Raw genomic sequence first — 14350 nt, forward strand, 5'->3', positions numbered from 1 at the left:
TTAGTTACAGAGAGAGGCTGAGGCTGGGGAGGTTTGAAAGAAAGGTGTAAGAAGGAAGGACAGACAGGGGGAGGCAGAGTAAGGAGGGAGGATATGCTGGGATAGGCAGGGTATTTGTAAGTAGTAGGTAGGCAAGGAGGCTGAGTATTTGTAAGGAGAAAGAATATGCGCAAGGAGGAAGGGTTTGCGGGCTCCTGGGCTTTGGTTCATTCTTCCTTGCATTTATCAAAAAAAAAAAAAAAAAGGAAGGGGAAGGCAGGGTGTGTGAGAGGAGGGAGGGTAGGAATAAGGAGGGAGGATATTTGCTAAGAAGAAGGGTACGAAGGGAGAGGCAGGATATGTTTAAGAACAGTAGGTACAAGGAGACAACAAGGTTCTTTTTTCAGATCACCTAGAGATTTTTTTTTTTTTAACAGATGAGCAGAAGGAAAACCAAATGTAAAAAAAAAAAAACCGTGCACCAGACTACAGGCGTCCTCCATTTATAAAAATTCTATAATCTTGCTTAAATCTGGGAGTGGACTGATTAAGAAGACTTCACGACACCTGGAAAGTGGGTTAATGTTGTCAAATTAAAACCATGTAACTTAGATAAGGGGATCAAGTGGCTCTGGGGGAATGCCACTTATTTACCAACAAGGAATGTGTATCAGTTTAGGGTGTGTTTGTTACATCGGTTCCCTTTCAGTTCTCTGGTCGTACTATTGGGCGATGGCAATTTAAGTATACAGTTTGTATGATACTTAGCCTACATCCAAAGCAGCAAGGTTGTAACAGTGCACCTAACATGTGTGCTATAGTGTAGTGTTCTCTTGTGTGGTGCGGTAAAGCCTAGTGTAATGCAGTTGAGTGTTCTGTAGTGAGGTGTGGTAGAGTACGGTGTTTTATAGTGTGCTGTGGCGCTCAGTGTGGTGAAGGAAAGTGGCCTGAGGTTTTGCATAGTGCCGTTAGGTGTGGTGTATAGTTGTATGTAGATTTAGTGTACTGTAGTGTCGGGTAGTGTAGTGTGGTAAGCTATACAGTACTGCCATGTACTGTAGTGCACTGAGATGAGATGAGATAAGGTGGGGCGTGGTGAGGTGAGGTGAGGTGAGGTGAGGTGTGATGTGGTGTGGTGTAGTGAGGTACTGCAGTGTAGCATAGTGTAGTGTGGCAGGTGTAGCCAGTACTAGCCAAGATAAGAGCCAAAATACCTACAGGCTACCCACACTTTTCACCTCTATATCTCAGTTTACCTTCATCACCATTATCATCACTACCTTTGCCTTCCTCCTAATCATCACCATCGTCGTCGTCGTCATCATCATCATCATCATTAATCGCAACATCACCACGTTCTAACATAATCATCATCAGCATCATTAACTTCGTCTTTACCATCAACATCACCATCATCCTCTCTCATCACCACCATCATCACAACCTACATCCTTACCATTATTATCATCACCTAACTTCCCACAAACAAACAGGCGAGGAGAGAAAGAAAAACTAGCCAAATGTGACCACAAAAATAGGGAGAACAAGTAGCAGAGTGCCAAGTGTCGCGAGCCAAGCAACCCCTTTCAATAAAACCATTTCCAGTGCCACGCCGAAAGTATAGCAGGTTATTTTTATTTTTCACTTTTATTTATTGATTGGTTTAGTTAGTTGGTTATGTATTTATTATTTGTGGTTTACTGCTGTTTCTTTTTACCGTGACGTCGCCTTGTACTCCCTCTCAGCTGAATAAAATCGTCTGGCATTTGCTGGAGACACTAGAGGGTGCCACGGCGTCCTTTATCGTCCTATCACCAGACGATTTTACTCAGACGAGGGAGTGGTGTGTTTCTCGCCTCTTCCCTACAAGGACCCACCCTTGCAGTGAATATACCCTTCTTGTGATAGAAAAATGAAATTGCCATACTTGAAGGCTGGCATTATAATTATCACCATCATCATCATCATCATTAGTAGTAGTAGTAGTAGTAGTAGCAAATGTTATGTTCTAGTTGTTGTTGTTCTTCTTCATCTTCTTTTAACTCCCCGATTTTTTTTTTTTCCGAACTGAGATGTCACACAATTGTAACCCTCAAAAAACCCTTCCCTACTGGAGGTCTGTCCCAGAGTGAATAAAATCGCCTGCAGCTAGCAATAGAATAAATCGCCTAGAGAGAGGGGGTTACATTCTGCCTCCACTAATCCCTTCCCTACTAGAGGTGTGAATTAAGATGAATAAAATCGTCTGGAAGTATAAAATAAACCGTCGGAATAACTCTCCCTGAAGATGGACGCGGTGGCATTGTGGTTAGCATGCCCCGGTCGGAGGAACAGCCGTGCAAATGATGGAGCCCGAGAATGAGACAGGGATTATTTTATATATTTATTACGTAGTCATCAGGGGACGAAGGCTGGCCATCTACCCTTAAATGTACTGGAATTGGATAGGCTAGCCACAGGACCTCTCTCTCTCTCTCTCTCTCTCTCAGTGATATACGTAGACACACACACATAGTATACTTAAATACACACATACACAGGACCACACATACGAGTACATGCACGAACAAATATAATACTAGTAGACAATTCTCTCTCTCTCTCTCTCTCTCTCTCTCTGACTCATCTCCCGACCACTAGTCCACTCAATGCTATGGGACTTATCTGTGTTTAATGGTTCACCTGCGTTAGCCAGAAAAAACATACCTGGGAGAGTTCATGGTATTACGAAGAGGAGGAGGAGGAGGAGGAGGAAGAGGAGGAGGAGGAAGAGGAGGAGGAGGAGGAGGAACAAAAAATTAAAAAAAAAATATAAACTTCAACTCAATTCTAGTAAATGCTTTCTTAAGTACTTTATTTGCATACTTGGTTAAACAGTAGTCTCTCCCTCTCTCTCTCTCTCTCTCTCTCTCTCTCTCATGCAGGGCTGAGAGTAATGTCACCCATGTTTTCACTTTGCATGACGTAATGCATGATGGATTATCAAAGCAACATCAGTTGATTTTTTTTTACTGACATTCAAAGTCTAATATGTCTCTCTCTCTCTCTCTCTCTATCATATTCTAAACTTTAAAAAATCCCATACATACACTTACGAGTATCTACTTATTTATCTATCGACGCAGGAAAATACACCACACACACACATACACACACAAATATATATATATATATATATATATATATATATATATATATAGATATATACACAACTTATCAGTCCATATTTGCATGTATATATCAGTCTATCTATCCATCTACCTGTCTATCTATCTATCTATTATCCAATGGACGAGTCTGTACGCATGCATCTGTCAATCTATCTATCTATACGGTATTTCTCAAGGTATGTATTCCTCTCTCTGTCAATCCAAAAACTTGCTTATCCATTTATCTATCTATCTGTCCATCAGCTACTCCGTCTATCGCTCTCTCCGTCTATCCGTCCGTGTGTCTGTCAATAGATACAAACAACATCGCAATGAAAGGGTTAATGAAAGCCATCTCTCACTCACTGTATCACCGTCTTTCACTCTATCAAACCCCTTCCCTATATCATGTTCCTTCCCATTATCAAACCTTTATATCCAACCCCTTCCCTATATCAAGCTATTTCCCTTTATCTAACCTTTATATCTAACCCCTTCCCTATATCTAATCCTTAAAGTATATCTAACCCCTCCCTACATCTAATCCTTATATCTAACCCTTTCCCTATATCTAATCCTTATATCTAACCCCTTCCCTATATCTAACCCTTATATCTAACCCCTTCCCTACATCTAATCCTTATATCTAACCCTTTCCCTATATCTAACCCTTATATCTAACCCCTTCCCTATATCTAACCCTTATATCTAACCCCTTCCCTATATCTAATCCTTATATCTAACCCTTTCCCTATATCTAATCCTTATATCTAACCCCTTCCCTATATCTAACCCTTATATCTAACCCCTTCCCTATATCTAATCCCTATATCTAACCCCTTCCCTATATCTAATCCTTATATCTAACCCCTTCCCTATATCTAACCCTTATATCAAACCTCTTCCCTATATCTAATCCTTATATCTAACCCCTTCCCTATATCTAATCCTTATATCTAACCCCTTCCCTATATCTAATCCCTATATCTAACCCCTTCCCTATATCAAGTCATTTCCCTTTATCTAACCCTTATATCAAACCCCTTCCCTATATCTAACTCCCTTCCCTTTATCTAACCCCTTCCCTATATCTAACCCTTATATCTAACCCCTTCCCTATATCTAATCCCTATATCTAACCCCTTCCCTATATCAAGCTATTTCCCTTTATCTAACCTTTATATCTAACCCCTTCCCTATATCAATTCCCTTCCCTATATCAAGCTTCTTCCCTTTATCAAACCTTTATATCCAAACCCTTCCCTATATCAAGCTTCTTCCCTTTATCAAACCTTTATATCCAACCCCTTCCCTATATCCAATCCTTATATCTAACCCCTTCCCTGTATCTAACTCCCTTCCCTTTATCTAACCCCTATATCTAACCCCTATATCTAACCCCTTCCCTATATCTAATCCTTATATCTAACCCCTTCCCTACTTGAAGACTTTTCTAGGCTAAATAAAATACTATGTCGGAAGCAGAGAAGTGTTGTTGTTAGATTTGGCCTAACCCAATAAATAAATAAATGAGTAAATAAATAAATAAATAAAATAACAAACCTTCCTAACTGCACAATACCCTCCCCCCAAATGAATTTCACTGCTGAATGCATCGATACAAATTTGCTTTAGAAGATCAGGCTTTTGTCAACATCACTGACTGGTGTTTGCTGAATTCGTTGTGACGGGCAGATACATGGATAGACATAAATATAAATACGTTATAGATACAGATATATCGATGTATAAATAAAAAAAAATATAGATAGACAGATAGATACAGATACTGATAAATAAACAAATAGAAATGTAAAAATATAAACACAATTCTATTTCCCTTTTGTTTTACGTGCGTCACCAAGCCGTCAAAATAAAGCACAAAATCACCATTAAATTCCATTATATTTTCACCTCCGGCAGGGGATGATGCAAAATTAAAGAAGCAGAATGATAGGCAGGTGTGTGTGTGTGTGTGTGTGTGTGTGTGTGTGTGTGTGTGTGTCGCGGCAGGTGTATGTGGGGGGCAGAGCGTGGTGTAGTGCCCAAAAATACTCCTCCGGGTGGGGGCGGGGCAGGGCAAGGAAGTGCCCCCCCTCCCCCAACATACCCCTGCCGCCTCATGTTACACTCACTTTACCCCCTCCCCTCTCCTCCCCCTCATCAACACTAAGCTGGAAGCTGGATAAATGTGACGTTGAGAGGGCGGGTCTGGTGTGGTGCACTTTAGCGTGGTGTGGTGTGATGTAGTGTAGTTTAATGTGGTGTTGTGTGATTTGTTGCAGTGTGGTATGATGCTGTTTGGTGTGGTGTGATTTGATGCAGTGTGGTATGTTGCTGCTTGGTGTGATGCCATGTGGTATGGTGTGGGTCTGTGTGGTGTGGTTTACCATCGTAAGGTTTAGTAGGGCAAGAAATTTAACAGCATTCGGTCCAATTAATGAAAACGTTACGCAGTTTAGCCTTGTTACTACCGGTCGATTTTACTCAGTTTAGGACAGCCCCGTAGTACAGAAGGGGTTAATGTGGTGTGGTTTGGTGTGATGTGGGTGGGATGAGGAGGGGGTGTGTGGCAGGGGGAGGTAGGGAGGGAGGGGAAGAGAAGGGAGGGGGTGGAGTGGCGGCTAGCGACCGCTGGCACCCCTACCGACGCAGGCGCAGGCGTGGGGGATGGGAGAGGGGAGGGTGCGGGGCGGGTCGGGGGGTCGGCGCGCCCTGCCGACCATTTGGTGGCGCTGAGTGTGCCGAGGGAGACGTGTCACTCCCGCCCGTGACTCGGTGTGACAGTGGCAGACGTCATGACGAAAGCCAAACTCTGATTCAAAATAATTTCTTTTTCTCCTCTTCTAGTGGCAGTGTCTGTGTGGTTGTGGTTGTGGTTGTGGTGGGACCGGCAGCATGGCTGAACACAGGGCTAGTTCCTCACCCCACTGGGGCATGCGTTTGTTAGGTCTCAGTGTGCTAGTGCTTACTCTTTGCAGTCCTGTCTCGGCTTCAAACTACACGAACGGCTCTGGCGAAGACGATGCCGCTGCACAATGTCAGGACGGGCTTATCGTGCCACTATGGCGGCCCCAGGATAACCTGACCGTAGGCGAGCGTGTGGCCAGGGCCATTGTGTACTTCGTGGCCATGATCTGGCTATTCATCGGGGTCTCCATCATCGCCGATCGCTTCATGGGCTCCATCGAAATGATCACCTCGCAGGAGAAGGAAGTGACGGTGAAGAAGCCAAACGGTGAGACCCAGATTATCGTAGTCCAAGTATGGAACGAGACTGTGGCCAATCTCACCCTCATGGCCCTGGGCTCATCCGCACCTGAGATTCTCCTCTCCGTCGTAGAGATGTTTGCCAGGAAATTCGAGGCTGGAGATCTCGGCCCCGGCACCATCGTCGGCTCTGCGGCCTTCAACCTGTTCGTTATCATCGGTTTGTGCGTCTATGTGATTCCTGACGGCGAGGTGAGGTACATCAAGCATCTCCGTGTGTTCTTCGTCACCGCCTTCTTCTCTGTCTTCGCCTACATCTGGCTCTACTTCATTCTGGCCGAGATCTCCGTCGGTGAGGTGGAGTTATGGGAGGCTTTCCTGACCTTCCTGTTCTTCCCCATCACCGTCGTTCTCGCCTACGTGGCCGACCGTCGCCTGCTGTTCTACAAGTACCTCACCAAGGAGTACCGCATGAACAAGCGAGGCGTCATTGTCGAGACCGAGGGCGCTGATGTGGAAATGGGCAAAAAGGACGAGCATGGACCGCTGTACGACGAGAATGTGGACGAGACGGTGAGGGAGTTTGAGGAGCACCGAAAAGAGTACATGGCGGTGATCAGGGAGCTGAGGCAGAAACACCCAGACATCCACATGGACACCCTGGAGTCGATGGCCCGGGAGGAGATCATCAACAGAGGACCCAAATCCCGCGCCTTCTACCGTATCCAGGCCACCAGGAAACTCACGGGAGGCGGCAACATCATGAAGAAGGCGAGGGAGGAGGTGAAGCACGAGGACAAGGAGACGGTGGAGGAGAAAAAGGACGACGACACCATCAGGATATTCTTCGACCCCGGCCACTACACTGTGATGGAGAACGTGGGCACCTTCGAAGTCACCGTGGTACGTGAGGGAGGGGACCTGAACACAACCGTTATCGTGGATTACAAGACGGAGGACGGGACGGCAAATGCAGGGGCGGATTACATTGCTGCTGAAGGGTCCCTGGTCTTCCTTCCTGGCGAGACGCAAAAGACCTTCCGACTTGAGGTTATCGACGATGAGGTCTTCGAGGAGGACGAACACTTCTACGCGCGCCTGTCCAACATGCGCCTGGGATCTCCTGACGGCACGACTGTCACCCACGCTGTCAACGGCGCCGCGGGACAGCCCAACAAGCCTGTCAAAATGGAGTTGTCTGCCCCCTACGTAGCCACAATCATGATCCTCGATGACGACCACGGTGGCATCTTTAACGTGGCCGAGAAAGACGTGGAGATCGTGGAATCCATCGGTACGTACGAACTGAAGGTGGTGCGCTGGTCCGGTGCACGTGGACGCGTTAAGGTGCCCTACAAGACTGAGGACGGCACGGCAAAGGCAGGCAAGGACTACGAGGAGACTGAAGGGGAACTGGTCTTCGAGAACAACGAGACTGAGTGAGTACGGCAGTTTTATTTTAGTGTCCTCTCCCCTCCTCTAAGACTTTCTTCTTTCTCCCGTTTTCTGATTACTTTCCCTCCTTCTCCATCTCTGTCTGTCTGTCTTTCTTTCCCTCCTGCTTTCCCTCCCACTCAGGACGCGAAATTTTAGTGTTCCCCGACCTCTTCAGACTTCTTCCTTTCTCCTGTTTTCCCTCTTCCTCTGTCCATGGTCTTTAAAAATGATGTATGTCTCTGGCTGTCTGTCTTACCCCCCCCCCCGTCTCTGTCTCTTTCTCTTCCCCTCCGCCCTATCTTTCCCACTGTCCTCCTTTCACTCATACTCTTCCCCTCCTTTCTTCTCGCTCTCTTTATATCTATCTGCATCCATCCGTCCAGCTATCTCTATTTAAGCCTATCTATCTATCTATCTATCTATCCATCTATCTTTCTATTGATCTCTCTGTGTATCTATATTTCGCCCTCCTTTCTCTCCAATTCTACTTCTCGCTCTAATCCTGTTTCTCAGTGCCAAACTATTTAACTATTCCACACAAACTTTCTTAACCTCCTCTCTCACTGTTTTATCCTATCTCTCTCTCTCTCACACACACACACACATACACATCCCCTTATCTCCTCCTCTGCTATTCTCACACCCTCCCCTCCCCTCAGCATCACACTCTCCTCCTTAATGCTCCCTCCCCTCTTTCCAATCCCGCTCTCTCCACATTTTCCTCTTCCGCATTCCTTTACCGACTCTCTCTCTCTCACTCTCTCTCTCTCAATTGTTCTTTCCCCCTCCCATGCGCTTCATTTCATCCCCGTCTCTCACCGCCATCTCTCTCTCTCTCTCTCTCTCTCTCATGCATAGTCACTATTTTTGTTTCAGCTCCCTCCCATTCATATCCGGTTTCGCTTCTCCCCCCGTCTCTCTCATTCACTTTCTCTCTCTCTCTCTCCCTCTCTCTCTCTCAGCTATCAAATAACATCATATCCACGCGACAAACACACCGCTCGCTCCATTTCACCCTTCCCTCCCTAAACCCCTCCATTTAGGCGATTAATTCCCCTAACCCCACCAATTATTAGGCCCCTCCTGCTGCCTCCAGACGATTTTATTCAGCTTAGGGGAAATAAATCCAGTTGTGTAAATAAATAAAAATAAATTCGGGGGTCAATGGAGACTTGTAATCCCCACATAAGGGTTCTCTGTTAAAAAATCGTCTGGATAGAAAGGAGTAAAGTAGTAGTGGTGGTGGTGGTGGTGGTGGTGGTAGTAGTAGTAGTAGTAGTAGTAGTAGTAGTAATAGTAATAGTAGTAGTAATGTCTACGATAACTAAAAACAATAGTAAAACAGGATTAATAAAAACACTAAAACATGAACAAGAATAAAAACAGCACTAAAACGACAACAAAAACACAAAACAAAAACAACAATAACATGAAGCCCCCACGGTCCCTCATTTTTTCAACCGATGGAACCGGGTAAATTGAATGGGCCACTATGGAGATTTTTTAACATTTCTTCCTTAGCGATTTATTTTTCATTTTACATCAACAATATATGTGGATACTGAGGTGCAATGTCGGGAATAAACCGCTATGGAAAAAGTGTGAAGGGATATCCCGAGGCGAATTCCTTGCATAAATGAACCCCCCCTCCAGTATCAACATAACGTGTGTGTGTGTGTGTGTGTGTGTGTGTGTGTGTGTGTGTGTGTGTTATTTTACTATTAAGTCCATATCGAACCCCATAATATATCTAATTGAACCCACTAATATATTTAACTGAACCCCGGAACATACTTAACCCATTCCATCCAGTAAGTTATTTTTAGTTATTTTTTCAGCTAATTTCTTCCATGAGACACTATTCCTCGTTCTGAAGGGGCTAACGAAGGCTATATCAACCCCCTCCTAGTTCCAATACCCTCTCCACAGCTGAATAAAATAGCCTGGTGGTGGCAAGGATAGTATATAATGTGAGCTATCGGGGTGAAGTGGCTGAGATTAAACGCTTCTCCCAGGACAATAAATAAATAAATAAATAAATGAATAAATAAATAAATGGGGTGTGTGAAATCCGTAGAGTTAATTATAGACATTTTGTAAATGAGACTAATTCCTCGACTTACCCTTCCTCGGAATGTAAGTGAAATGTTATGCGTGAAATCCGTAGAGTTTATCGGCAATATTTAAGATTTAAGAATTTCTGGCATTTACGATTTGAGAATTATTAGCATTTCCGATTTCTGAATTATTGTTATTTAAGATTTAAATATTACTGGTACTTACACTTAATGAATTATTGGTATTTACGATTTTAGAATTATTTGTTTTTGCGATTTATGAATTGTTAGCATTTATGATCTGAGAATTATTGGCATTTACGTTTTTGGAATTATAGGCATGTGTAAATAAGCATAATTCCTCACGTAAGAGATCCCACATTATACAACTAAGCCTCATTTGCACAGCCTACAAGACAAATATAATAAATAAAAATAAAATAATATGCTAAGCGTTATATCCGTAGAGTTCCTCCGAAATATTTACCTCATTTACAGTCCCATCTCCGTAAATGAGCCTAATTTCTCACCCACCTGAACCCACAAAATGTTTTCTAAGCTCTTATCATAGGTTAAGTGCTATGTGTGAGATCCTTAGAGTTAATTCAGTGACTAATGACATCTGTGACTCTAATTAATCCAAAAAATTTAGTGTTGAGCTAATGATATCTGGGTAGATTAATTAAGCCAACATACTTCCGGGGTTGAGTTAATGAGACGTGTAAATGAGACTATCATTCACAGTGTTAATAACGTGTAAATGATACTAATTCAATATATTTACGGTGTTAAAAGCAGCAAATTGCAACTATAATGGGCCTAATCCTATATATTTACCGTGCTATGAACTAATGACATGTAAGATTGAGATTAATTACTTCCACATAATTTGCAGTTAATGGTAACTGACATCTGTGTAATGAGACTAATAAATCCAAAACATTTACGATGCTGAGCAAATGACGTGTAAATGAGACTAATTCCTCACTAAAACGAACCACAGGAATATACTGTAGTTAAGTTTCAAAAGCATATTCATCAGGACGGAAAGTAAGTGAAATGTTATGGGTGAAATCCGCAGAGTTTACCCGTAACATTTGCTCTCGTTACTTTTAGACTTAGAGCGGAGAATAAGTGAAATGTTATGGGTAAAGCCGCAGAGTTTATCCACAATATTTGCTCTTCCTGCTTTCAGACTTCGGACGGAGAATAGCCGAAATGTCATGGGTGAAATCCGCAGAGTTTTTCCATTATAATTGCGCTCGCTGCTTTCAGACTTTCGGGCATGTGTGTATTTGGGTTTAATTCCCCGCTCAACTGAACCCCTGAAATTATGCTGGAAATCTACATTCTTCTGGACGGATAACAGGTGAAATATTAGAAGTAAAATCTGTAGAGTTAATACAATAATTCATGGCTTTATGAATTATTTGTATTATTGTAAATGTGACCATTTCCTTGCTACACTGACCCCTTTTCACTTCCACTAAGCCATGTGATTTCTTGTGTGTTGTGGGGACGGCTATCAGTTATCAGTACTCACCCTGCATCCTTTATTCATTTCCTACTCCTCCTGCCACAACTGCGCCCACACCAGCCCACTGAGCCGTCCTAACAATGCATAAAATACCGCCAGATGAGTTTCTAGTGGGGCGCTATTTACGGTCTACCCTATATACAGTAATTAAGCTCCAAATGCACACCCTTCAGCGCGAAAAATGAATGAAATTTTATATTCAGCTTTATATAAGAACCTCCAGAATAAAAGATAAAGGAGAAAATCGAATGAACTTTCACAACAGAATAAAGAGGGGTTTAATTCGGCTAAATGAACCTCCAAAATAAAAATAAATAGGGTTCACATTAGCTAACTGAACCTCCAGGATAAATATGTTAGGGCTTCAATTCTTTCGGCCAGGAGGGGAAGTAAGTGAAATGTTATGTGGGGAATCCGTAGAATTTATCCAACATTTTAATTTCCCCCGGCGAGCAAGAGCTATTAACTCTCCTGCAAATATGCTGCTGGTCATTATCCTTCGCATAATGAGCTGGCGGCACTGATTGAGAGAGAGAGAGAGAGAGAGAGAGAGAGAGAGAGAGAGAGAGAGAGAGAGAGAGAGAGAGAGAGAGAGAGAGAGAGAGACGGTATGCGCAATTAACTTTGAAAAGTATATATTTAGAGGAAGACTGTTGATATTTATGGTCCTTGTTGAGAGAGAGAGAGAGAGAGAGAGAGAGAGAGAGAGAGAGAGAGAGAGAGACGGTATGCGGAATTAAATTTGACTGAAAATATATTAAGAGGGAGACAGTTGATATTTATGATCCTTGAGAGAGAGAGAGAGAGAGAGAGAGAGAGAGAGAGAGAGAACAGAGCCGTAGGTGTAACTGTTTCAATCACCAGTGGAGAGGGATTAACAAGGTGCGGCTTTAAGCGAGAGTGACGAAAATAGTGTAGTTACCCTTTACTGTTTCCGAGCTGCGATTTAGCCTTTATTGATTAAGGAAGAGGATTTAATTTACTTATAGGGACTGCGGACTTGATGATTGAGGAGTATTTTGAGAGTATTTATTACAATTTATTTTTATCCGACAGACGTGGACCATTAAAGGTGAATAAATAAAGGTATTGAGGACATAATGATTTAGTTATAATTCTATAGTACCCCCAAAAGCCAATTTATTTCACCCGACGGAACTGACCAGCTCAAAAATAAAATAAAAAATAAATATACTCCAGATGTAATGACTTACTATACCGGTATTTTGTAGTCTTAAATTCACTAATGCTGCAGTTTAGCTACGTGACTATGTTTGAAATCTGATAGTATTCCTTCAGCCGAGTGTTTTCATCTGACTGACCTGCGCAACTCGGCGTATTCCTTCTACCTATGACCTCCAGTCTTTTAAACGCGGTGTGCCCAGGCATCTGGAAATAAATGGATATTGAATTTGACTCTCCCTAACTTTTTTTTTTTTTTTTTTTTAATTCTTGGAGGGAACACTCTTGCAGCCTCTGGCCTTTGGTTCCTTCTTCCTTGATTAAGAAAAATCTCACCACTTTTATTATTAACGTTACTGGCAATTTGATCAGCCTTAGGGGGTAGAAATGAGTCTCCTTGGTTACCAGTCAAATTTATCCCCCAATCTGACTCCATCTGGCCATGAACTGAGCTAAAAGGGTTACAGGTGTTCGCCAGGTGAAAAAAAAAATCGACAACAGAAGTTTCTAAAATAGTTCTTTCACCTTAACTGACCCAGACGTTCGACCTTTTGCTGCTAATTTCACGTGGCTAAAAAAAGGCTATATATTCTTTAAATAACACTTCTTCGTGACTAGCATAATAGTCTACTGTTAACCTACTATTCATTTTTAAAGGTAGAGAGACGTCAACCTGAGGTCAAGTTAAAGTAAAATACAAACTAGGGAATAACAATCAGCAATTTCCATCAGCAATTTGACTCAGCTTCCATGATATAAGCGTCAGTGAGGTAGGCTGAATACATAAACACATCCTGATTTAATGGAGTCATTCTGGATATGTATAAACCAGGTGAGAGGCGAATATAGACGCGGCTGGCAGGGCCGTAGGGTGGCCTCCTAGTCTCTCTCTCTCTCTCTCTCTCTCTCTCGTGGCTGGTCCGGGAATCGAAACAGGGACCCTCGATTGCAGAAGGCAGAGAAGGAGGGAAGGAGAGGGAGATCAAGGAGGAGAGAGAAAAAATGTGAGATGGGAGGTATGGAGGAGGAAAGACGAGAGGAGAGGGAGGAAAAAAATTAAGAAAGGAAGGGAGGGTGGGAGGCGGAGAGAATCAGAGATGAAGAAAGAGGAGAGAAGAAAAAAAAGGCGAGGAGAGGAGAGGAGGGCAGAGAGTGAGGAAAAATGGAGAGGGAGGGAAAAATGTAGGGGGGGGGGGAGAAAGGGGGAGGAGAGATAAGAACACTTGCCATTGATTATGTATAATAGTAGGTCAGTGGCCGAGAGAGAGAGAGAGAGAGAGAGAGAGAGAGAGAGAGAGAGAGAGAGAGAGAGAGAGAATTTTTAGCTTATCAATTTCCACATACTCTTGAAAATAAATCACTTAAATAATAATAAAAACACAAACAAAACAGCCTCTCTCCTATGAAAAATAAAGTCCTTGGAACCAGCAGGAATAAAGTCAGACATACGCCATCCATTTGTTAATAAAGGAATAAAGCAAATAAAAAACTAAATCAGTAAGGTACATTAATTAACTCGTCTACAGTCTACATCACCATCATCAGAGAGAGAGAGAGAGAGAGAGAGAGAGAGAGAGAGTGACATTTACTCCGCCTCCCCTCACAGCTTTGCTCAAGGTCGTAAGAGGGGAATGCACCTCCCCCTTCCCTCTCTCTCTTCACTATCCCCTCTAAAAATACATGCCCTTTTTTAAGATGAATAAAATCGTCTGAAGATGTTAGGGAAGAAATGCATATAAAAACACGTCATTTGAATCAAGAGGTTTATAATGGAGGAGAGGAGAGGAGAGAAGGAGGAG

At 43.0% G+C, this 14350-nt stretch overlaps 1 protein-coding gene across 3 annotated transcripts in view; it reads left to right on the forward strand.

Annotated features, from left to right (window-relative positions):
* Window positions 1-5867: 5867 nt before the first annotated feature.
* Window positions 5868-14350, forward strand: part of LOC145410059 (sodium/calcium exchanger 1-like) — a 238962-nt gene continuing 230479 nt past the window's right edge. For all 3 annotated transcript variants that reach the window (XM_080280273.1, XM_080280274.1, XM_080280275.1), the window contains exon 1: window positions 5868-7777. In XM_080280273.1, coding sequence (XP_080136399.1) covers window positions 6027-7777 — 1751 coding nt within the window. In that variant the 5' untranslated portion in view covers window positions 5868-6026. The remainder of the gene's footprint in view (window positions 7778-14350) is intronic.

Source organism: Coenobita brevimanus, chromosome 84 (genome assembly GCF_032717465.1).
Source record: "Coenobita brevimanus isolate Jiangsu-jjx chromosome 84, ASM3271746v2, whole genome shotgun sequence".
Lineage (NCBI taxonomy): Eukaryota > Metazoa > Arthropoda > Malacostraca > Decapoda > Coenobitidae > Coenobita > Coenobita brevimanus.